The sequence below is a fragment of the Centrocercus urophasianus genome, unplaced genomic scaffold (genome assembly GCF_019232065.1).
Source record: "Centrocercus urophasianus isolate 14NV4802_14NV808 unplaced genomic scaffold, USGS_Curo_1.0 seq_22, whole genome shotgun sequence".
Lineage (NCBI taxonomy): Eukaryota > Metazoa > Chordata > Aves > Galliformes > Phasianidae > Centrocercus > Centrocercus urophasianus.
In genome coordinates this window covers 9,084,409-9,110,993 of record NW_024884778.1, presented here as the reverse complement: position 1 = coordinate 9,110,993, position 26,585 = coordinate 9,084,409, and the positions used below count along the sequence as shown (strand labels likewise).

The window sequence follows — 26,585 nt, the reverse complement described above, 5'->3', positions numbered from 1 at the left end:
ATTACCAACTCAAACAAAATCCAGGGCTGGGATTCAGGGTCAGTGCTACCAGAGGCAGGCAGACGTACTAGAGGCACCAGCGCAGACACAGCAGAAAATCGCAATTCCCCTCACTGCCTGACTTGTCCCAGCTCATATCTGCGTTGACGGAAAGAAACTCGACGTGAGTGCCCGAGCAATTAAAAACCCTAAAGCCACCTCGCTTGTCCCCACGCCCTTCTGGGTGCCGGGCAGCGCCCGCTGCAGGGCGGCTGTCATGTGCAGGGCGGGCGGGCAGAGGGTGCTGCAGGGACAAGGGACAGCAGGAGCGGCCGGGGCGGGCTGAGAGGCTGCCCCCGCCCCGCACGGACACGCACGGACACACGCACACACACGGACAGCCCGGCTCCTGAAGGAGGACGAGGAGATGCGGCTGTAGAACAACGCGTGCGTCTGAGCGCAGCGAGGAGCAGCCCAACACCGGCGAGGAGGTGCGGAACCGATCCATTCTCCTCCTCCACCCCCCCCCCCAAAAAAAAAAGAAAAAAAAAAAAAAGAAAGCACATGTAAAGAAAAGGAAGATCACATGTTATAATAATCCCCTCTGCAGCCAGACAGGACCAGAGAACCGCCCCGTTAGGAGCTAGAGATGAGCTTTAGAGGCTGAAAGGGAGGCAGAGGGAAAACTTGAACGAGCCCCCGACCCTGGGAGGGAGGGAAGGACCCCGAGCCCCCAGGACTGCCCTCCGGCCCCTTCGCTCCCCTCCCGCCCTGGGCACCACAGCGAGCACGGACGGGGGGGTCCCGCGATCCCGGAGAGCCGCCCTTGAGATCGGGTTTTCCCCTCAGCCCCTCCGCACGCTTCGCCGTGTGAAGCAAATCCCGGCAGCCGGGGGAGTAGCGGCTTCCGTGACAGCGGAAATAAACTAAAATAAAGCAAAGCAAAATAAAAAGAGAGAAGAGCCAAAGGAGCACTTGCTTCTCATCATCGCTTAGCGAGAGGAAAAAAAAAAAAACAAACAAACCAACCACCAACAACAAAACAACCAACAACTCACTTTTTCTTATAACCCTCTGCTGCAGGGAGCAAAGGGAAAGAAGGCACCGGGGCAGAGCCGCTAACAAAGCAGGGGTCGGACCCTATCGGCACCCCGACTGACAGCGGGAGGGGTGAGGAGTAGGGGAGGCTCCGGCAAAGCCAGGAGCAGAAATGAAAGTTTCGAAATAGCATTCAAAGAGCCGCAAAAGCCCGGAGCGATCGGAGCTCTTCCTGCGCAGCGTCAGCTCCCCATGGTGCATCCCCGGCGCTGCAGCGGGGATGTGAGCGGCCCCGGCCCGCTGCGCGGAGCGGGTGAAAGCACCGAAACTCCCCGTTATTTATTTATTTATTGGAAGCGATGTACGGGTGACACCCAGAAGGCATCTGAGCCCTGAGGGGGGAAAAAAAAGAAGAAGAAAAGCCTCCCGATCCAAAAGGAAAACAAGAAGAATGAGACAGCAGCCTTGACCTCTACATTGAGGGGAAGGTGAGCAGAAGGAAAGAAAGACAACACAGGAAAGCCATGCAAGCACCAAACCTGTAGATTACTGCAGCTATTTTTGCTTCACTGAGGACAGATATTTTACTGACAGTCATGCAGCGTAAAGGCATCATGCTGATTGTGTTCTTGGAATGTTTTATTTCTGGCCATGGAGAAGCAGGTAAGTCAAATAAATCAATATTGCCATTCGTGAAACAATTTATGGGCTGGGCAAGCAGAAAGGGAATAGAAATCAAATCTGTGAAGCATGGTAATTCTTTTTTATGTCTAAATCATTATTTAGATTGAATTTTGCAAGAAAACTGGGCTAGTGAATGTATACAAGTGTTTCTTACTATCTGCAATATACTGCTGTATAGCTCAGCCTCATCCCAAAGACTTTCAATAGGAAGTACTGTTTCATATATTCTCAAAATAATTTTAAGAAGTTGGGTTTTTTTTGTTTTTTTTTTTTTTGTGATGGGAGAAAAATTGAAGAGGTGGATGGATTGAGATATGCTGGATATTTGTTTTGAGGAAAAAACACTGCTTTCCTAGGCAGGACAAGAATAAAATGACAAGATCTTTGGACAGCACCACTGAAGGAATCTGAATTTTTATCTGTAACTTCATTTTGCATCATTAAAAGTCAGAGACACTGAATTACCATTAATCCAAGACAACCCATTCATTCAGGGTACTCCCTGCTTTGATAGTTAACATGCAGTGGATAGGATTAAATGAGCATCAGAGAAAAAAAATGAACTAGGACGGAAAGAGAAGCAAGTTGTGTGTGTATATGTGGGTGTACAAATGAGCACATATAGGAATGCTATAGCAGTACTGGCATTTACACAGGGTTCTACAAATAACTGGATTATGGTGGAGACTAATTCCTTAAGGGAAAGAAAGCAAAGCATTGGATTGTTTTCTTCTTCCTATGATTTATCACATCCTTACAGTTAAAAGGAAAGAACTGTGCAGGTCAGATGAGAAAAAATATAAGCAAGCATTGATAAAACAATATGACCTTGGTGACATCCCAGCGGGATAGTGGTTTGGGAACTCTGTAAGGCAAAGAATCTTGGTGGTTTAAATTCCACCTGTGCATTCGGAGTATTGGGACAGGTACAACACTCCTCGTGGGGATTTTAAAGTGACTGAAGTGTTCAGATGTCGTGCAGGTTCCTGGAAGCCAAAGGCACACCAGGTGACTTCAGCTCAGGCTATGGCATAGTTAGAACCTTTTTGATGACACTGACATCAGGTTTCCATAAGTGCAAGAGTTATTTTTGTAAAAACTGAAAACAGCTCATAAATTTATAATCCTGCCAAATTCTCCTGTGACTCACTTGGGAAAAAGTTCAGCTATCACAACATTGCAGGGAATGATCGGAGGGAGGATGTGGTACCTCTGTGCTCTTATGACTTACCCTGGGCATTCATCAGTTTCCCAGGCTGGGACTTTCCCTATAAGATACATATGCTGACACATAGCACAGAAGGGTTACAGAGACATCTTGTAAACTTGCTGATGCTGTTATAGAAGGCAGCTTGTTATAAACCAAGCTGAACTTGCTCTGCATCCAAGTCACAAAGTAAAATTGAGTCTCTGAGGAAATGCAGCCCACAGCTGACTGCTTGGAAAGTGAGTTTAAGGGGAGTGGATGCATTCTGCATGGAGCTACACACTCTCAGAATAATGGTGTTAGGACACAGATTAATGGCAAAATAATTGGATATCAAAGGTGATGACACTAAGGATTCACAATCACTTTAAATAAATATACACTGTGTGGTCAAAAGGTTGCACAAACCACCAGCTCACAAAAGCACAAGGGCTACCTGTTGGTTTTCAGTTCTTTTCTTGATTCTATTTGTTGTTGGTTGTTTTTTCTTGTTTGTTTGTTTTGGTTTTTGTTTTCGTTTTTTTAAGAAGCATGCTAAAAGTCCTGAGTCAACCTTCAGTCTTAACAGGTCCTCCCAGAGGCATCGTCAGCATTGCTGAGGTTAAGGTTGTCTCTGACAGTATTTAGCCCATCCGTGTGAAACAAATGCAGCCTTTCCCGAGCAGACAGGTGTACAGAGAAGTGTGTCTTTGATGTATTTCATTTCTATACGCAGTCAGTTCCCTTTTCAGCACTGTAGTTGGTCCGTCCTGGCCAGAAGTGAAACACATTGCTGGGCAGTTGTGTGAGGAGTGCATGGAGTACAGTATGGGCAGAGCCATATCTGCCTTCTGTGTGCAGAGAAGGCAGGCACAGTTGTCAAGATTGGATCCTGAGATGTTTAAGTACAATGGAAAGGGGTAGTTAGGCTGGAGGAGTCACATAGGCTTGATGCAGGTGGAGGGCCTTACTGACCTCACATGAACTCTGTAGCAACCTGGAAACTCCTGCATGGCAACTTGCCTAACTCACTGCTGGCCTCAGATGAACCAAAGGGTTTTAACAATTCTCTTGACCAGCACTGAGAACTGAGCTTAGATTAATAAAATCTTGAGCAACTCATGTCCCTAGGCTGGTTAGCTTTGAAATACATTTTAAAAGTTTTTCTTATTAAGAAGCTAACCAGATGTAGAACAAGTGAAATTTAGGTTGCTGGACACGGATGCTGAAAATGCTGCTCCATCAACAGCTTTGCAGAAGATGCCACATTCTGTTCAGGTCTGTGAAAGTTGCTCTCCTGCCTCACTGTAAGTGACTTAAACACACACAACTCTGACTTCTGCATATGGAAAAGGAATAAAAATCCCACTTCAAATGACTCAGAAAATATTAGGCACCTTTCCAGCCCTGTCATCAGGTTTTGACTCAGATGCCATATGACCTTTTTCCTGTTGGATATCCAACAGAGGGTGAAAAAACCCCAACTATCTAAAAAACAATTGAACATGTTTTTAATCAATATCCATAAGGTTACAAGGATCCAAAGTAAGAGACCTGTTTGAAATGATGTCCCCATCACAGCGCTAGTGTGACCTTCCTTGAAATGAATGGCTCCTTATTCATCAGATAGCACCATTCTTACAACACATGCCTGGTGCCTCTGGCCTGCCACTCTGCCATAGAGCTCTAAAAGAGTAGAAAGGGACAAACTAATGATATCATCCATGGAGCCAAGCTGCCCAACACGGAGGAAAAGCTAATCAACTTCAGTAACATGCAGCACCCACACACAATCAAACTGTTAAGTGTTTAAGAATTACTCAGTGAGCCCTCTTGGGGTAAGTTGCTCATTTTGCCTGGCTGCTGCTTCTTTTCTGCAGCAGCCCCCTTCCCTGTCCAAATTCCAAAATTTCATGTTGTTTCCACAGAATCAGCGAGGGATGGAAAGGCTGCAATATCCTTGTAGCCAAGCAATGTTCTGCCAATTGATTTCTTTAAATGCAAAGCTTTTAATCGACTACAGATTTTGCTGTCCAACATCTCTCCTTCTCTCAAACTCCCTTCTACTAATTTGCATGATACTCTTCTCCCATTTTTCTAATGACATAGCAGTTTGAACAGGAACTGTTTATGGATGTGGCTGCATTAACGGGCAATGCAGGTAAGCCTTCTTGTGACTGTTGTTCAGAAATACAACCACATTCTTCCTTCTTTTCCAGACTCAGCTGAAAAAATACAAGAATGATAGTCCATTTATGAGAAATAGAAAAAGTAGCCATTCCTTTTTTGCTTTGTCACGTTGCTGTCTGCAAAGCTTCCCTGATGCAACTTCTTATAGTTACAACTCCAGCATACCATTTACTCTGTGAAAGCATCCGTAGTGTGATGCATCAGCAAAGATGGACTTCCTTTTAATTATAGTGATCTATAACCCAATAATGTTTGTAACATGAGTCCACTCTTGGTCAAAACTAAGCAATCTAGACCTCTTGTCCAGACTGTTCCAGAGCTAATGCTTGTTCAAAACACAGCTGTAAGACAGGTCCCACTAAAATTCTCTGGAGGCAAAGACGATACCTTACCATTGCACTGAACTGAATCACTCACTATCCAATTTCCTTTAAACACAGAAATTGCTTTGTTTTTCTTATTCCCAGTAATTTTTACCAGAGCTTAGACATGAACAAGTCAGACTAGGTTAGGTGGGTTTCTAAGTGCCACTTGCAAAGACTTTCTTGAGACATTGCAGTTGCAGGTCATTATATTTTTGCTGACCTGCAAGATGGATTTACCTTTATTTTAGGAACTCTGCATGACTCAGTGACATTTACTTTTCAGAGCAGAAGGATTTGGAGTGTTGATTGTTCTGCAAAAAGAAGAAAGCTCTAAATATACTTTGTGGGAAACCTAAGGCCTTTCTTGTGTAACGAAATACTCAGAGAAATTGCAAGCTACCTTACAAATAACAATCTGAATCTCTACTAGCCTCAGATAGAATAAGTAGTTTACAGTCAGAAAGAAAATACACTGAAATGGTCACCATCAGCCAGGATGATGTGAGGACATAGTGGAGGACCTCTAGTAGTTCTAGGAACCAAGTGCTCAGTTGAAGATGAGGAGCAAAGAACAGGACTGATAGAATCAACATTATCTCTTTTCTTACAAGCTGACTTCTGAAAGCCCTTTCCCACGAAAATTCATCTCTGTGCTGGCAGTGGTGTTAGTCTGAAGAGGTCCTTTTAAGTACTGGAAGGCTGCAGTCCTTAATACATGAGATGTTTTCCAGAATAATGTTCATCCCTTACTCTTCTTGCCTGTGCAGAACTGCCACTGAGGAACTGAGAACAGAAGCAATTCAGAAACAACACCGTGCAGGCTGGATGCATTTTGTCACCTTAGACAATCTTGTGGGAAAGAATAAGATCTGCTTCACCCAAATACATTCACAATTTGAGTAATTTTTGTAAGACTGAATTAAAAAGTATTTTCTTTGGCCTAACCAGACTTGAAATTCTATTTTGCCTTAGGAAAAACTAAGTATAAATTGAGTAAGGATTTTAAAATTTCAGCTAGAATCTTGAACTAGTAGCCGACTTTTGAACTGCTCCTACATTAGCCCATGTTTATGGTCATTCTATGTTTCACTGGAAGGGTCATTGCCTGTAGGACATACATTGAGTCACCTGATTTGCAACCTCTTGAATTAGATTTATGACCTTGCAAGGTCAGACTTTTAACTCATTCTAGGCAGCTAAGTTGTAGGGAGAGCACCATGGCATTACAGATGCAGTTTTCTCCAGTTTGGTAATAACGTTTTGGGGCTGACCTGCAAATCTGGTGTCACAAAACACAAATATCCAAACAGCATCTCTGCCCTTTCATAATTTAGAAATAAGTAAATGCATACATTGGAAATACCAAAACTTTTCTTGCCAGTATTTGCCAATTTGGCAAATAGAATACATTCACCTATCTCCTTGTCAAGGTGTTTAAACAAAAGAAAGACTTTATTTTCAACTCTGCCAAGCATTTGCAGCTTCACCTGATCTCTGTAGGAGTGTGAGAAATTCAGCACCTCTCAAAATTAGGTCAGTAAGACATAACTATAGAGAGAAATGCTTTCTTCACATGTTTGCCTGTGTAAATAGTGTCTGTAATTTTTCTGGGGAGGAATCATCTCTTTTTTAATGTATCTATAATGCAGAGTACAATTCAGTTTTCTTTTCTGATTACAGTGAAAATAAATGTTTTGCACAGAGTCAGTCCTCAGATAAGGAGCTGTACTAGAGTGAGAGTAAGGAAACAAAAGACAGTCTATTAAGTTACATGTTTAACTAATGCAACTGCGTTTTCAACAGCTATCAAGGACTTCCAAGTGCTTGTGGGTAAAGGCTATTCCCTAAATACCTCCATTTCCAAGTCAGGCACCTAAAAACAAGGCCTAGATGTTTGGAGAAACTCCCCCCAAATTTCACGTGATAGGATGAAGTAGCTCTCCTGAGAAGTCCTCTTGGATATCCATCCCCACGCAAGGACTCCAAACCTTTGCACAGTCACCTGTTTTACAGCTTGAGAGCTGTTTGAGAAATTCTGCTTAGTGCTGTTTCTTTTGTCTGTCTCAGATCCCGTGAGGCTACGAGCCTTCCGCTGCAGTGGCCGTTCCTGCAACCCTCCGGTGGGAAACCTCGCCACAGGGAGGACACCCAGCACTCTCACCACGTGCGGGCAGAACAGCACAGAGCTATACTGCTCCTACCCAGACCAAAGCATCCTCCATCCAGCCTCCCATGGCTGCGGGCAGCCTCGCTGCACCAAGTGCAATGCCAACCAGCCTGATAACTCCCACCTCCCTGCTGACATGACCGATGATTTCTTTGCAAACCCAATGTCCTGGTGGCAGTCTGCCCAAGGGGTGCACAGGGAAGAAATTAGGCTGGACTTTGAAACAGAGTTCTACCTGACACACGTCATTGCTGTCTTCAAGTCACCTCGCCCAGCTGCGATGGTGTTGGAAAGGTCCCAGGACTATGGGCAGACGTGGAGGCCCTACAAATATTTCTCTGTCAACTGTACTGCGACTTTTGGGCTCCAGGATGACCTCACTGAGGAAGGCTCCATGTGCACTTCCAGATATTCAGATGCAGTACCCTGTACCAGAGGAGAGGTAAGCAACAACTGTGGTTTGGACAAAGCTTAATGTCAAGCAGCTCAAGACTGGTGAAGGTTGGAAAGCACGTGCTCAGAGATACCATGCATGTAAGCTGAGAAAGGTGGGCCCTCCTCAAAAGCTTTATGTTAAGGAAATAAAGGGAAAGAAAAAGAAACAGTATCAGTGAAAGTACTTAAATTTCTTTTATGAGTGTTGCAGAGGATAGGATTAACATTGCCTATTTTTACAACACAGCTGACAATAACTGAAGGAAAATTCTACATTAGTAGAACCTAATTTTCTGTTTATCACTTTTAGGGTGGCATGAGCAGCACTCTCTAAGCTCTTATCTTCTTTTTTTTTTTTTTTTAATGTTTTTTTTTCCCATACAAAAGGCCATACAAAATACATATTTCTCCATACATTTAATGCAACCATTCCTGCTAGGGGTATCATCTCACATTGTACCTAGCCATAAACCCCAGAAATAAGACAGGAAGCGGGATTGAGTAGCCAGGCTTCACTACTGAACTGGAGGAAAGGGTCCTCCCTTGGTATGAATGTTCTAATTAAATAAGCAGAGGGCTTTCCTCTAAAATAAGTGTACAATTGCTCTGAAAAATTCCCAAGAAAAACATTACTGATGTTATCAGTGTAATGCTATAACGCAACGAAAAGCACAACAGTAATAGAAGGGTAGCAAAGTCCTAGGCTGCAGCAAGCGAGAAAAAGCCCAAATGCAGTAGTCATAGACACAGAAACAACGGGAAAAAATAATAATAATAATAATCTGCTTACCCTTGGGAGAGCCTCAAGTAGACAAGGACATCCAGCAAGATACCCTTGCCTCCATGGCCAACTCTTAAATGAGGTCTGGGAAGGGCTGGATCCCATTTCCACCCTTCCAGTCACTCAGAGGTATTGCATTGCATTGCATGCACCTGAGCTCCCCTGTGTTGGCCCTGCCTTCCCACTAGGTGCTCAATCTCTTGTTCAGGCCCTGACTTAGCATTTCTTCTACATTCAGATACTTAGTTTAATTACAACCCTTTTAATTCATTAATCTCAAAGCAATTTAGATGGGAAGGAAGGTAACTATGATTGGAATCTTTTTTTAGAGGAGATAGAAAAGCACACTTAGAGACTAGAGACATTCCTATAACCTCACCAGAATCCTTTCGCTTCCTTCCCTCTTCCTTAGAGAAGTCACAGTCCTTTTGGTTTTCATGTCTTGAATTGATCGCACAGGTTTGGCATTAATTGCACACTGCAAATTAAGCTCAGATGTGACGCAAACAATTCCAATAGTCTTCAGAAGAAAAATTAGTGTACTTATTGAGACAGAAAAAACAACAGTAAGGAGACACAGTTCTTTACTTGTGCAGCAAAGCTGGAAAACATCTCTGTGTATTAGAAATCTGGAGCAAATCATATAACTACTGTCTTGTTCCCAGAGTAGTAATTCTGCTAGTCAGTTATTAGAACACATTTGAGTCAAATACATCCAAATGTCTCCTGTTGAGAGATTACAGTTTGCCACGTCAGTGTAGAATCTACGCAGCTATTAGGATTTTTTACTCTTTTGTGCCTTCAAAATGAAAATCTGGAAGTATTTTCAGGATCTATTTAAAGATTTTCAGCACACATTAAGGGTCCTGCTGTCATTTCACAGATGGTGAAAGACTAGCACAGAAAGGTGAAGTGTTTTGTGGTGGAACGAGCCAATTCTGGTGGAAGAAAGAGTAGAATCCAGTGTTTGAGACAAATGGCTTGGCCTTAAACAAAAAACAAGTCTTCCTTCTCTATATAGTATCTCCTTGTTGCCCTACACTATGTTGGGTTTTCGTGCTTGCTTAACCTTGGGGAATATCATTAAGACCATGTGTTGCTGCTAAAACAAATCTGAGAGTTGGTCGGCAGAAGATTAAATAATAAAACATTCATTCAACACAAGCCTTTGTGATTACAGGTGTCAAAATGATTCTTTCAACTCAGGCAGCAACCACACTGAAATGAATATGTGCACACTTAATCAATCTGTGCTGTAGTGATAGATGTTAGAAAACAATAGTAAGTTCATTCACAAATGTACAAGCCATACCCCTGCAGCGTTCCCAAATGCTTTAATGAATTGTTACTGGAATTGAATACCTGCAGAGGTCACTTCCTCAATGGGATGGAGAGTTGGAGTTTCAAAGCAGCACACAGACATCTGGACAGCAACTTAACAGAGGGCAAGACAAACACTGTTTCACAGCAAACAAACCCAAATGGATTCTAAGGCCCTGGATAGACTTTACAGAGTCCTCTTAACCAATCCATGAAATACTGCTATGAGAAAGGTGTAAGAGGACTAGACTTTTCAGATAACCAGTATGATGCAGCAAGTTCTTTTGTGAATGAAAATACAAGAAGCCAGCGTCTAGTTATTTAAAATTATACCTGATCAGATTTGCCTGAGTGACACTGCTACTCTCACTACAAGTCTCAAGGGAGCTTTGCCTATGAATCTTAGAACCCCGATTTTACAACTTATTTTGAAAATCTCACAGATATCACCAGCACATCCTCTCAAGCACTGACTCTCAACTGAGGTGGACTGAAGCTGAATCCCCACAAGTACTTTATGTGGTGTTCTCTGCTTCTTTTTACTGTTGCTCTGACCTATCCAGCTACTGATGTTGGATGAGCCTTGGAGAACTGAGGAGCTCACATCACAAGCTGACACTTCTGAAATGATCAAAATTGTTTTCAACCTAAATGCTAATTAATGCCCTGAGATAAATGTCAGTTTTCTCTGCTGAGGAAGTCAAAGTCATTTCTACTGCCTAACAGTCAGGTTTTTCTTGGCCACTGTTCTAGTCACTTTCAAAAGAGATGCAAATTCCTTTTTAACAGGGCACGAAAGGAATCAGCAAAGGGGGTAGCTTACTAACACTGAAGTTCAAAACCTATAGGAGACATATCACAGAAAAGACTTCTGACTAGTTGGCTTCCAGAACCGAGAATGTAGATAGAAGCAGAGAAGGTGGTAGAGTTGCAGTAACTTACATGCATCTATAAATTGAGATGTATGTCCCTGAATCAGCACTTCAGGATCTTTCGGGATCACTGAGAGAGGCTGGGGGCATAACAGGAAACTTGGCAGAAGAGAAACTTTGAGGAGGTTAGAATGGAAGCAAAATACATTGAGGTGGATGATGTTTCAATGTCACAAAAACCCACAGTGCATCATTAAATTAAGCTTCTCTTGTAAATTATCCTTTTATCTTTCACCTTTTGTCAGGGTCACACATCTCTATCTCACATGAGCCATAGCTGAGACAGATGGTATCATGCTTTGGGGAACAAATGCTGTAGAAGTGCAAAGGGATGACTTTGTAATGTCCCTTCTGCAGTTTTCACTTACTTTAACATTTATTATATTCCTTGCTCCTGCACTTTTGCAGCTAGAATCTCAGGTCTTGTGTCTCCCCATTTTAATTCTTCTGGCAAAGTAAAACCTTGGAGTCATAGCAATTTATTCTCTACCAGTTGCCTACAAAACATGTACTTCCTCTGGTCCATCTCTTCCAATAAAATCTCCATTAGCTGAATTCACAGGATATCTATCTGAGTATTTGTTTCTCAGCCACAATGAAACCCACACTATTAGCTCACTGGTTATGGTGGTCTTACAAACTTCCTGCTCTGCTTCCAGAGATCCAGTTTTCAAACTCAGTTTTGACCAACTATTCCTTCCTCATTCACTGTCGCCATTAGATATTAATAAGGACCCTCTACTTCTCTAGGTTGTTCATCATTGTCCATTAGTCATATTTGCACACACCCTCAATAATGCTATGTGTTTCACAGATCATTTTTATACAGGTAAGACAATCACCCAAAGTCATATAATGCTGAAATCTAAAAGTGAATAGTGGGCCTGACACCCATTCATTTAAACTTCACCAGTTCAGCTTAGCAACCCTGCCATTAACTAGGAGAAGTACTAGACATGTAGCTTCCTTAATCATTTGTAATACTATATACAGTATGTTTTGAATTGCAGCAAGGAAAGAAACAAACTACAAAGCATGTTCCAATCTCTGCAAGCATTTTTTTCATTGGTCTTCATCTGCAAGCCACTTGAGCATAATACATTGGTGTCTTGCCACTCTTCTCTAGAAGTCCTTGTTTTTACTGAGTATGCCAAAAACCTGCGTCTCCACAGGCCTTTGCCAGTTCCAATACAATTTTTCATCTTTGTCTCCAAATTGTAGCTGAGTCAGGGCCAGCTCACCCTGACAGCTAGCTCCAACCATCATGTAAAGGGTTCAAATCACACCTTGACAGGTCAAGTTAATTAGGGGTACAGCAGTCAAACTGGTTTTAAAAATCAAGGCCTTCTGTCTGTCCCATTTGCTTATCATAACCCAATAAGCATGGTATGGAGTCTTTATTTCCAAGAAAGCGGTGTGTTGACGTAGTACAGTGGAGCCTCCAGTTTCTCTGAGTAACAGATGAGGTTGAAGCCTAAAACAAACCTTCAGGTCAGCTAAAACAAATCAAAACTCTGGCCCAAACAAAAGCAGAAATGATCACAAGTCGTTAGTGTGACTTACAGTTCAAACAGCAGCTGGGGGAAATAGGGACCAAAATGTTTCAACCTGCATCCTGACAGCATGTGCAGTCAAGGATCTGAGAAATTAAGAGCACGTTTTTAATAAACTAAAATATCAGGAAATGAAAACAAATGTTCTCTTCCATTGGCGATGATGCATGCATGAAAGGAAGACATTAGCATGCAAAGCTGGGTATAACATTGACACTGACCTGCTTTTAACCAGAAAATCCAGAAGAAGTCACTTCTACTATTGGGTCTGGCTAGTGGAGGGTAGTTTTAAATCAAAGGCTGATCCATTTATGTCTGTGTGACAGATGACACCAATGAAGTGTGATATAACAAACCCATTACTGGAATTCACTGGGGGGCTGGAAGAGTTGTGTATGGCTGAATTAGGTAACTGGTTTCTATGGCAACATGTTAAATGTGCCTTTTGCAGAAGACCTGTTCGTTCTCCGTTTTGTAGCCTGTGGTGACCTCTTTAAGGACAGAAGTCCCCAGCAGTGTCTTTTATCAAAAATGAGTGGACATGCTTTGTAGTTAAAAGACTTTAGTCACTCTTCTAAACACACTCTGTGACTGTCAGATGAAGACATGGTGTGATGGGATGCAGTTCTATCTGATTCAAAAGCCACCAAGCTGTTAGAAGCCACAGCCAACCCTATGAAAGGTCTTTGCCTCTGTATGGACATTGTAGATCTCTGCTGCCTTTTTCCATTCACAGAGCCTTTCTGAAAACAATTACTGTAGAGGGGAACCACCTGCACACAGACATCAAACCAGGCCAGCGCTCTAAGTGGAATGTATGTGATCCTGTTCCAACCACCTACAATTTTTGCTGTCTTTTCTCAGGCTTTTCCTTTACTATATTCATGCCAAACCTTTTGATAAACAAAGAAGGATCCCCCTCCCCTCCCACACATACCTCATTAAGTGGCAACATCAATAATTCAAGAGGTCACCACTAAGGCTTCAGTGACTTCTTGAAGTCTGATCTCATACAGCAGTGGGTCACTAAAAAGAAAGGTGCTCAGTGCCTCATAAGATTGAATTCCTGGTAGCTGAGACATCAGGATAGGGTCCTGCATGGCAGTGAATTGTCTGTCATCAAGGCTGTCCGCTAAGAGTTGCATGATGTTTTTCTGACTTTCAGCCGGAAAAGATTCCAGGAGGGATTAGTCAGTCCCGAAAGTAAGTGCCCCGTTGTTATGACTAGGGCAGTCTGTTCAGCATTTCGTTTAACTTGAACTGTAGAGGAGATAAAAAGCAGAGACAAGTTGAGAGGAAGCAGTTAACACCAGCAGTGTAAACAAACAGATAGCACTGCCAGGCCCTGCTTCCCTGGAGGAAGAATTAAGGGGCTCAAATAGTTGTGTCTGAAGGGAATTTGAACTGACGTGAGACCAGTCCAGGATTCCCATCCGTGCAAGTGAATTCAGGAGGGCACCAAGTGTCCTGCCCTGACCTGGTTTTAATGAGCCATTGCAGAGATGTTTGGCACCTTGCAAACCAGTCAGGAGGGCACAACAGCATTCTGTGCATTACTTCTACATTTCCTGACATAATAGGCAGCAGATATCAAACCATTTTTTCTTCTCACCCTGTTTTATAGAAGCTCAGTGAAGTTGTAGCCATGACTTTTTTAAAGTCTCAACTGTGAAAAAAAATGCTTGTCTGCATCTACAGATCATAGAAATCCATTGTAACTTTTGAACTCCTGGCTAAGGAGCGCTTACTGTTAGCTGTGTTGTTATTCATGTACCATTGTCATGGTGAGACTACACCTTTACTAGGTCCTTTCATGTGTAAGGTTTCAGCCAAGGCCTAAAGAGGCAGGTGGCTCTACTGAGGAGAAATGGATGCTCTCCCATGAGGATGCTGATTGGTTGATGTTGCTTGACACTGGTAGTAACTCGGTGTTGAACTTTCAGAAGGTAGAAGAATGAAATGAGATTTTTGGTCTCAATCTAGGTCTCAATCTAGTAGAGCTGTCTGCATCACAGAACTCCTCATCCCTCTTTGCCATTTCAGAGCAAAAATCTTTTCTCATAATGAAAAAGGACACTGCGTTGTATGTGAGTAAGGAAGTGTTCTCAGATCCTCATGGAATGTTGTGTCGAGCAGAGATAATGTTGTCCATTCCCTGTACACACTGTGAACTGAAGTTTGTTGTGTCCAGCAGACTAGATTTTGCACTCTGACTACATTTTGTGACTCGATGAAAGACACTGTTTCTCCCTACAAAACTTGCCATAGACGTAGGGCTATGTATATGTAGATAGCCTGAAGCTACAGGAAACCATCGGTTTGTGGAAAAGAAAAATGTCTGCACGTGTCTTCAGCTTTGTCTGTCACTAACCTTGATTGTGCAGTCTTTCCCATCATCGTATTGGCAGCAATGCCTAAATATTAATATTAATTAATATTAATGCCACACTGGCTGCATTACTGGAATAACCTTGCAGCAAATGTAAATTAGAGGGAGATTGGCTTTTTCTGTTTTGGAAAAGACAGAATGAATTCAAGACACCACTGTACTGAAAGTAGCCAGGTTTACCTATATCAGATACCTTTTAAAAATCACATGCATCATTATTTCTTTAAGAAAGAAATAATATATTCTGTACTGGTTACTAAGTCTTATTTTACAGAAGGACAGAAGAGGCAGATGTGGAATAGGAAGCTCTTTCCCGTGAATCACTGGAATGAGCTTTCTGACAGCTAAGAGAATACCTAGGCTTTCTTTGTGCTTCAGACTATACCAAAACAGGAAAAAAAGACTACTTGTGCAGTAAAGTCTACTGTTCCACCAGATGGAAGAATTTCAATCAAGAGGCTCCATCAAATAGATCAGAGGATATTTGCCACTGGGTAGGAAAAATTCTGAGACACAATTGTTTACTATTCCTCTATGAGCAAAATCAACTAACATGAAAATCTCTTAATGAAGAGGATTTAGGACTGATGAGAGTTTTTATTGCAGCTTCCTTCTGAGGGGCCTAGTATAAGCACGCAGACATTTCTGACCTCATTAACCTGATTGTGTGCAACATGATCAGCATAGCTTAAGGATGATTTGCAATACCAAATTCTTGTTCTGCACAAGGATCTTCTTTTGTAGGAGGCCATGAATTGGCTCTCCTCTCAATTTATGTCTCATATTCCTTGACCTTAGGCTATAAGCTTGCAAAGGGGAACTTTTGTTGTGTCCACATCTTTTCTGACTAATACTGGCTGGAAGATCAGGTTAAGAAAACAGAATTATCTGTATCAGGAATGGAGAGGCAAAACATGTGGCAAAAAATCAAAAATCTGAGACACTGTCTCTGGAATGAAGATGACCTCTTGACTGGGGATAAAACATCACCCTCTGTGAAGCTGTGCCAACTTGCATACAACAAAACCAGTGCTTTAACAGTGGCTGTCACTTTTAGCTTTGCACACTTACAGCATTCTCCAAACTTCCTTGCTCTTGGAAAGGTCAGGAGAGGACAGGGTAGTGACCATCTTTTTGAGGCGTAGCTGATTGACTTTTGAAAATGAGAATGACAAATATGCGCTTGATAGCAGATATGCTGATAAGCATGAATGCCCTGCTCAGCATTCAGCTCCAGTGTCAGCCCCTGATTATAGGGAAACTCAGGATCTAGGATGTATTTCCACAGACGGTTGAGCCCATAAAGGTGCATCACACATTTCCATGGAAACTGAAATATTTCCAGGTTGTGCCTAAGTTGTTCAGCCCTTAACAGACAGTCACCAACATTTTCTTCTGTGCTTACGCTGCTTTTATGAAAACTACACGCAGATGCTAAGAGAAATGGCTGGGGGGTATTAGAACAGTCTTAGAACAGTCATTAGAACAGCAAAAAAGAAAAAAAAAAAAAAAAAAAAAAAAAAAAAAAAAAAAAAAAAAAAAAAAGGAAAAAAAAAAGAATGGAACTTCCATGAAGCTTGATACCACACAGACATTTACTTAAATGAGAAATGGCCTTACGATGAATATCACTGGGAAACTCTTTTCAGAGCTTGCATCTTAATTATTAGTACATATTTCTTTTTCATAACATTGTCTCAATCTTTTTTACTTGAATATAATGGAAGATTGCAAATTTGCATGATATCTCTGGGAGATGAACAATGCATCCTGTTTTTCTTAAGCTAGGCAAAAGGCATAAGCCAAATGTCCACGTGTCCCTTATAGGCTTCGGAAAGCAAAATAAAATCTGGTGAAATAAACAGAAGAATAAATAACACAGTGGAGAGATGGAGCATCTCTTCCCACTTATGAGTCTACTTCCCAGCTTATGAGTCTATGGGTTCATTAAGACTTAGATCTATATCTAATCTGATCTTTCAAACATCTATGTAGAAGTGACTGCAACTGCCAAACTCTTGTCTTTGACCTGTTGTTGTTATTTTTTAAATTCTACGTGCATTGAACATCTAGGGATTCTAAAAGAATTTTACAGATATAAGTTTATTAATCTAAGTTTATTAATTTTATTTCATTGTTATTATTTACTAATTAATCTAAATTTATTAATCTAATTACGAAGAGGGGGAAAATTCAATTTCCAAATTTTATGCATATGTAAAACAATGCTGTTATTGATACTAATTAAAACTGTGCAGCTTCAATGCAAAATGCAGCTCACCTAAACTGACTCAGACTGGCAAAACAAAATTACTTTAACTCTCTTGACACAAAATATTTTTAAGTAACTCCTCAATATCTTTGGCTGTTTCACATCTAATTTCTTAATGCTGAGTTCAAGAAGAACATCTATAACTTCCACTCCCAAAAGATTTCACAAATGTTATGCCACCCAAATCAGATCTTTAACATCTGACAAATCTTTCTTTGGATGAGACAAGGATGAACAAACCCAGCCTCACCGCTGAGCTTATTCCTGACAGAAATATGTCATGAATTAATCATACAAGCAAACTCTTGTACCTCAACTGGAATGGAAGACTCATTTTTTCTTAAATAAATGTTGCAATTCCTATGGGACATCTAAGCTATAAATATCCCTACTCACAAATACCACTGACAGTTCTAAGCAAATATCAAAGCAACTCTCCTGAAGAGATGCCACAGACATGGAAGTCAGGTGTGAGAATGGAGCTTATAAAAACTGGTTACAATTGCCTTACCTCTTGACTCCTCTATTTTATGCCAATTTAAAACAGTTTTGCAAGGACTCTTAGCCAATAATCTCACAGTAGTTAGCTTTTAACCTGCTTTGAGATATTGGAGCTTAGAAGGTCTGCAGAGCAATTCTGTTCAGTTCACTGCTTTGGTCTTGGATGAATTGGCTCACCCGTGCAGTAGGAGGATGTGTGTCTGTACATCACCAGGTGCTCGGGACTGTGAGAAACCATTCCACCTCTATGTGATCCACAAGGGACTCGGAAGAAGGAGAGGGAGGTACATAAAATTACCTTCCACCAAAAAGACCAGACCATGCGGGATTAGGGGAAAGGACAGAAGAGATTTGGTCTTTGTCCTCTGAATCCATCAATAACAGGAAATGCTGGGCACTGGACAAAACAGACTAGGCCATTTTCTCATGGTTCCATTGACTGGGGGAATGTAGACGTTGCTGTGGAAAGGCCTAGGCTATTTTGTCATGGCTTCTTTGGTCAGGGGAATGTAGGCACCTGCATTGCACAGCCTGGGCAAACTGCCCATGGCTCTATCAAACAAGACACCTCTGATCTCACAAATGTGGGTATCTGTAGCTTTGTAAACAGCTGACAGTACAAGAGGAGGAAATTAAAAGGAAGACCAGAGCTAACCAAACAGAAAATGCTGCAGGGAGGTGGGAAATGTACTGCTGCCTTCACTGCATTACTGACAGGTGTAGTTCTGTGCAGAGCCTGGCAGCTGATCCTGTTGATTTAAGGAGATTTATTTCCCCACGTGCCATCAACATCCAACAGAATTCTCTTTCACTCATGTACCACAAGCTCTTTTCTGGCTCCTATGAACAAAAAGAACATTTTATATGCTACAAGTGTTTAAATTGTTTGGTACACCAACTAAGAAAGAAAGAAACAGAAAAATAAACCCATATTTGGGTTTCCATAAGGAATCCATATGGAAACAAACCTTTCACTCCCATAATGGAGTTAGGCAGAGACTGTCACCACTTATAAGACAGGGCTAAAGAACCCGAAGTTACTACTTGCAGACAGCTGGTAGGCACAAAGCCCTGTGGTCCTGTGAGCTCATTGCAGTGTAGCTATTTCTTCTTTTCCAATGAATAAACTGGCTTGCTTGCTTTGTTTGAAAACTGGTTTCTCTCAATGCCTATTCACCCTAAGCCAACTTGTATTTTCTAGTGCATGGCTGAAGGGATTATGCCAAAAGTGTGGTCACAGTTCTCACTTCTGTCACATATCTCCCTAGCGCCTTAGTTTACCTGACTCTGGAACTCGTGGTAGAGTCATGTGCTTAAAATGTTTCGAAAAATTTGGATGGCATTAATGTTGTATTAATGCCAGTAAGCCTTGGTTTCCTATTTCACATATGATGGGATGAAAGCAGGTACAGTCACCTGCTGTGGCTGGGCAATTGGTTGGTAACTGTGGTCATGCTCAGGGATCACTCACAGCCAGACAACTTCATGTGGAGCTTTCTAAATAGAACTATTACTTTTTCCTGATCATCACCTCAAATGTTTTCTGCATGTGCAGACTCCTACATCTTCTCCTGAGTGTGTACCTTCTGTATTTCAGGTGATCTATCGTGCCTTAACTCCATCTAACAAGATTGAAGATCCCTACAGTCCTGAGGCTCAAGATCTCCTGAAACTCACCAACCTCCGCCTCCTTTTGTTAAAAAGGCAGGAATGTCCATGCCGTGGTTTGGGATTGGTAGAGAAACCTCAGAGGTTTGCCCACTATGCTATTTACGACCTGATCATCCGGGGCAGCTGCTTTTGCAATGGGCATGCAGAAGAATGTGAACTTGCCAACAGGACGGGAGAAGTGGAGAATGTGGTGAGTTCATGACATTCACTCATTTAGTAGACTTTAGTATCCTTCAATTTGCTTAAAATTTGTTAGAACCTAAAATAAAAAGTAAAAGAAGCCAAACTTCATGGGAATATTCTTCCATAGCACCACAACTGTCCCCTGTTCAGTATTTATATGCATACTTAGATGTTGCTATTTGTTGGTAATTACTGCTGTCTATGTTTTGATTTAGCTGCAAGTATTATATAGTAGGAGTGTAATAACGGTCAAAGGGAAATGATGCTAACCAAATATCCAGGTTTGTCAAAACACATACATCACTGAGAGAGCTCAAGCCACTTTAAACTAGTCAATGATGTCACTGTTCCAGTAGGATATCTGTCTCTGTAATGGGTTTTGAAAGCCAAAATAACCCTCATGTTTTCAGTCCCTGGTGTACCCAATAGACCCAAGAAGTACATCCTCAGCTAATTTCTGTCCCATTTGATGGATGGTTTGGTTTATTTTCTTCTGGAATGTGTATTCATTGTCTTCCTTTTGGGTTTTCTAGGTTCAGATGCAGATATTGAACAGATAATTAGGACTGTATGACTTTTGCAATATTTGCAAAATCATTTCTGAATCTGTTCCATCTGTGGTACAGAGCTAATTTACAGTATTTTAACATTCAGATGTTATCAGATTCTGATAACTACTAATATAGACCCACATAAGACAAAATGTGTGGAGAAAAACTGTTTGAAGATCCTCCATGCTGCAAACTGTTAAATACACACATGGTGAAACCAAGTACATGAATAACAGTCTAAATGAATACAGCTGGTAGAAGAACAAACACTGCCCATCAGAAGAGGAAAACAAAAATATTGTGTGTATTACTGACATAATCATTGTAAACTGTGGCTGGATCTTTTTCTCTTCTGATCACAAGGGAATAGAATCTTCTTGTGCCATCAGTGACTTCATGGGGCAGAAGGTGAAGCAGTTTTGATGAAACGCGTTTCAAGAGTGAGTCATGTCTCAGGAGACAAGGGGGTGGATGCATCTCAGTATCCAATACAGGCACAGATATTATCCATAGATATTATCAAGTCTTTGTCTAATCAGGAATTCAAGGGCAGCAGGAAGTGAGAAAAGCCTTCCAGAGTTTTAACTACCTCTAGAATTCTAGATGAGGGCTGGAGAAGACAATGGTAGAAGACCTTGCATTAAGGTATTATCAAGCATACCTAAGCCATTCAGCCATTCACAAGTGAATGCCTGCTGAACTATTTTTGTTGGTTTGGTTTTGTTTGTTTTTTTTTTAATATTGATGAAAGAGATTCAACAACATCCTTCAGTAACTTCTCACTTTGACAGTTTGAAAATTCTTTCTCACTGTCTGCCAAAATAAGGTGACTTTTTCTTGTCCCCTTTCCCCCAGTGATCTTAGAAGTTGATGTTCTTTCTGCTGATACAACTGGAAGGTTCTTACCGTATACTTCCCTGGTTTTTTCTTTTTTGTACTGACCAGAGAGCTGAGGTTGAAAATGAAAATTCTACTTCCCGGGTCACATTAGCTGGGAGTAAAGCTGATCATATTATTTTACTGCTATTTTCTTTCATTTATACAGTGAAAATCCACTAGAAGGAGGGCATTTAGGTAAGCATATAACTCTGCATCTTATGGTATGATAACATCCTTGCCTATGTGCAGAAGGAAAAGGCCTCTGCTGCTGATTGGAAAACACCAATGATACATTTCATATCAGCCAAACTACTTTATAACAGGAATCTTTCTCATCTTGTAATTCTCCTTTCTTAGTAGAGACGTGGAAAGTGCTCTGCTTTCCCATAGTGATTAAAGCAGAACAGAGAAAAGAGATGTTAAAAACAAACACTGACTCATTCTGCTGGCCATATCTAATATTTAACAAATACACGGGCAGAGAAAGTCTCAAGACAGTTTTTTGTATGGATAGCATGGGTGATATCACAGCATGAAGGCAGAGCAGATTCGTGTTTCCTTGTCTGCTTTCAAGTACATAAATAAAATGCTGGAAAAATACAGACCACAGAAAGGCATAGGTAATAGCAGTCTCAGTCTCTTAAGATTTCAGAATCTTTATGTGATGTTTGTTCTTTTTTTTTCTCCTGTAGTTAACAAAAACAAAAACAAGTCCATGTAGAAAACAACTGTAATTGTTTGCCATGGGATAGGCCCAAAACTTGAGATCATTCTGCACTTAAGTCTTGGGAGATACATAACTGTGCTCATTTGTAAGTCTGCTTTTCTTATCTTGAACAAAATCTCTTCCATTTGTAATAATGGTACCATTGCTATACCAACACTATACGAGCATAAATAATGGAGAAGACTAAAGCACATTTCTTGACAGTTTTAAACCAACACTTTTCAACTCCATTTTGGAGGGAATAGATGATGTATTACTATTAGATGATCTGCTAATCATCTGCTTATTTGTTGATCTGTCGATTCAGACATGACAATCCATTCTCTTCTAGATTTTTGATAGAGGATGCCAATAAGAAATGCAGCTGTATGACAATTACCATCACAGATGCCATGGTATCATGGAATCTAATGATACAACACAAACGCAAATTGTCAGATTGACCTCCAAACGGGATTTAATTACTTTAGCTTGGAATCTGAAATAGTGTTCTGCATACTCTATTTGCTCATAGGTCATTAGCAAAAACTGAGTAGAGCAAGAATAATGTAGTCTTTCTTCCATAGGATACAATGGAAATGTCCTTTGATCCCTTAGTTGGACAGCAGACGTCCTCTTTTTTTGGTAATGAGTTATGCAGCCACCTCAATGCAATCTATCTAGATCTTATTTCCCTTATTAACTACCAAGAATATCATGTCAGACAGAAGAGAGATTGTGGGAAATGAAGATGGGAACTGTAAGCAATAGGCAAGAAACTTCTGGGCAAACATATCTTGAATTTGGAGTTTGTTGCTAGAAACAGTGGTATTTTCTTATCTTCTGTATTCTTTCCTCACACCAAAGACAAGAGAGACATGGATGCCATACCAACTTAATAGCTTCTTTTGATAGCTAAGGATAGAATTCTGAATTTCACAACCTGTAGTATTCATTTTTTTTTAAGGTAGCTCCTTTGTCAGTGCAGGAAATTGTCTATTGACATTGCATTTTGTGCAGAAACTAGAGAGGTGCATTTTCTTTTAAATGTTGGGCATTAATATGTCCTTATAATGGAAACAACTATTAGGATCTGTCCACCTGAATGTACTGTCTTCCATCATTGGGAAGTACTCCTGTTCCACATGCTGCTGTTGCAGGGTATACAAGTATTGCTTTGTAACGCATGGATTCTTTATTGAATTCCAGCAAAGTCAGGAACAGTTTTCAGGTTTAGAATCTGCTTCGATAATGTATTTTATCTGAGTCCAGGGTTGCTTCCAGAACATGCAATGTTTACAAAGCAGAAAGTGCACACAGACAGAATACTGAATCTAGACCAAATTCCTTTCCATTTGCCAAACATTTCACAATTATCTTTCTGGTGCATGAGAAATAACTATGGACAGAGGAAAGCAAATGTAGATTAAAATGTTTTCGACAAAAGCTTTAGGATTTTTTACCTTTCGGTACCTTCACTGCCAGGAAATACAAGTTGCCTCAGATGTTTCTTTATCCTATTTATACAGACAAACTAGACTCCTTGTGGGTCTGGTCCTCCACAATGAAGCAAATGGGAAGTTTTCCACTTACTTCAGAGGCAGCAGGATCTGGTCCTAAGTGAGATTCCTTGTTTGGTCTCAAGTAGGTTACATAAGATAAAACTTGTTTTTCTGCAGAGATTTTCTAGGCAACTTGGCTGTCATACTCTTGCAAATATTATCTCCTCTTCAAATATCTTGTGCAGTTCTACTGATAATCCCCCAATGAAGTTTTCACATTACCTGATTCAAGCTCTGCCATCCTGTGTGATATCTAGCACAAAGCTGCTTGGAAGTGCACTCACTCTGTTGCAGATGGCAACAGAAAGAGTAGGTTTAATTAAGAAAAAGGTTAGCCTGTGTATAGCAGCTATGCCAGTAGTGTAGGGAATGTTTAAAATAAAACAAAAACAAAAAACTTCTAGGTCATGTAGAATAAATTCTAGAAACAGATGCCTAGGCCAACATACATACATATTTTTAATTAAAACTGAACAAGGTCTGAAAGCTCTGCCCATAATGATCCAAAAGCACAGGATCATGTAAATTATGGAGTGGCCATGAGTTATATGAACTTCATGAAAACACAGTGGTCTCACTGACATCTTTGCTACCCACAGTGGATTAAGGCACTTTGAAAGAAACTTTGCTAGAACATGTGGGTGGATGAGAAAGTTTCAGATATTTGTGTTCAGAGATGATCAGGAAGATGATGGGGAGCATCATGGAAAGGTTCTCCTTAATGTTTGCAGATAACTTCAGTGAGTTCCTAATTTCCTGGGGGAAAATAGACCTCAAAGCCATAACTCTAAATGAAAGAAATAAATTAAGTTCTCAAACAAGTACTTTAAGAAAGTCAGAAAAGGATATTCAGACTTCTCTTGTAGGTCACATCCAGAAGATCCTATTTTATCACATTCTCACAAAAGCCACTGGGAATATTAACTGAAGAATACTTGAATAAATCTAAACAGGATCTTTCCTATATACCCCATTGTTCTCTTGCTGTTTCATAGAGATTGAAGACTGCCATATTAAAGTAACACTTCTGTTACTGCCAGGAGCTAGTTTATGGCCAACCAAAAACATCAACACCCTTGTCTTTTTGAGTTGTCTGTGAGGGCTATTACATCTTATGAAAGACAGCTAATTTGGCTTCTTTGGCGTGCCCTGAAAATGAAGATGATGGCATACTGCATCTTCACTTCTCTTCTTGCAGATTGGGTGTGTGGGCTCAGTGTGCTTAACTTGATGTCCATGCAAGTTCTCCATGAGCACTACTAAGAACCTGTGGTTTGCCACCACAGCGTCTGGCATCCCTACCATCAACATGAGGTTTTGAGAATGGTTTTGAGAATAACCACAGTTTTGATTATCAGATCCACACAGTGGTTCAGCCAGCAGGAATTCTGCAATTATAAAGTGAACAAGTTTTTTCCTGCACTTTATTACTGTTGTGGAATATCTTTTACTACTGCTAAAGCCGAAATCAGAAAAGCATGCCTATTTAGAAATGGTGTTTGAACTCACGCCTGAGTGCTTTCCTGAATCAGGTCTCAGGGAAGCCCTCCTATGCAAATATGCATATCACTTGTAGCAAGTTATCCCTTATTTCTTGAATAGCAAACACTTTCCTATTTGACACTATTAGCCTTTAAACTCAACTTTATAAGAAGCAATATCAATGGAGGAGCTATTTAAAAGCACTTTATCACTTAATTGCTCTCATTAGTGTTTTTCTGTTTGTTTTAATGACTGAGTTTATGTTCTCTGCTACTGTTATCTGTGTGAAAGAACCACGGTAACTCTGATAGTAGAAACATTCGATTGAAAACACTTGTAAATATATCCTAGGGCTGGTAAAATATGCTTTGCAATTCTCTTAACAATCGCTTTTCATGTTAAAGCTTCAAGAATCTGTGTGTGTGTGTGAGAGGAAGAAAAAATTGCTTTACCCAGAGCTATCAGCCACTGCTTTCTGCAAACACTTCTCCGTCATTGCAGTACAGCCCATTTCTGACGGTCTTTCATTTAAACTCAACACACTGTACATCTTCTATGTTAAGTTGGACAGCCCACAACACTAGGAAGTTACTATGGTATGACAGCCACAGGCTTCTGTGTTTGGCCTTATACATTAAGTCTTTGTGAACAGATGCCTATGCTGTTTCTGTCCTCAACTCACCCATGTGTTTCCAGAACAAAAGTTTTCAGTCCTTTACCAAGATATTCGAGGCCTTTCAGCCAATGCACTCAACCCCACAGAACCTCCCAGTGACTTCAGCAAATATTTCTAGAGCTGTACCTTGTGAGTACGTGGAGTTTGCATTTAAGTGATTTGGAGACAGGTGCACACAACATACGTAGAAAGTTTTCAGAGGATTTAAAAAATATATCCATATTATTCAGGACAAAAGTTATAAAATCCTACATACGTTTCCTTGATTTAGTTAACTTACTGTGCTGGAAGGGATCTAGGGATTAGTTTTGTGCCCATTAGGGATTTTGAATTAATCTCCTTCAATGCAGAAGTTTTCTGCTAAATCATGGACTTTCTCTCCCTTTTTCTCCCTGTTGTCAGACGGATTCCTCACAAATTTGGCTGGTTTGGTGCTATGTCAGGCCTGCCCTTCCCCCACTCTCCAAACTGCAACCATCTGTAGAGAAGTTGCAGAAAACTATTTTTCTCTTGGCTTCATCTGTTCCATTACTCAACATAATTTCACTTGAATGGGAGCTATGCATGCTGCCAAGTTCACTCAATACAGAAGTAAAAATTCAAAGAAGAGCTCACAGGCTCATTTTGAGAGTGGTGGAGATTTTTTCATTACACAGCCCTAGAATCACTATGGCTTAACCAGCAGAAATCTATCTAAGTTCAGACAGTGATTCAGGTATTCACCTATTACAATATTAAGCCTCATTTCACTTTCTGGTCTCTCCATTCTTAAGACAATCACCAAGATCTAGTGATCTGCTGTAACTCAGGGGTTGCACTTTGGTGTGACAGCTGTTTCTTGTATGCAGTTTGTTGCAGACCAATAATGGAGTTGCTGGCACTGTAGGTAAAAATAAATGGACAGCTCAGCCCAAAAATGAATAAAAATCAAGCTAGCATTGAGGAAGAAAGCAGTAAGAAAACAGAGCAAAACGTGGGCGAAGAATAGCCAAGCTTGTGTCTAAGGACAGCCAGAGGTGAATCAGGCAGAGGATGGAGCTGTGTCTTGAAACCGTCCCAAGCTGAGGTTAGTCTGCTGCATCC

The 26,585-nt window shown here is 40.9% G+C and overlaps 1 protein-coding gene across 2 annotated transcripts in view; it reads left to right on the top strand.

Annotated features, from left to right (window-relative positions):
- Nucleotides 1-351: 351 nt before the first annotated feature.
- Nucleotides 352-26,585, top strand: part of LOC122163002 (netrin-4-like) — a 48,017-nt gene continuing 21,783 nt past the window's right edge. Inside the window, exons 1-4 of one of the 2 annotated variants that reach the window (XM_042823819.1) lie at nucleotides 352-470; nucleotides 1,063-1,680; nucleotides 7,510-8,051; nucleotides 19,390-19,653. In XM_042823819.1, coding sequence (XP_042679753.1) covers nucleotides 1,614-1,680; nucleotides 7,510-8,051; nucleotides 19,390-19,653 — 873 coding nt within the window. In that variant the 5' untranslated portion in view covers nucleotides 352-470; nucleotides 1,063-1,613. Of the gene's footprint in view, nucleotides 471-846; nucleotides 1,681-7,509; nucleotides 8,052-19,389; nucleotides 19,654-26,585 lie in introns of those variants that run through there. The other variant, XM_042823820.1, reaches the window with a different exon arrangement.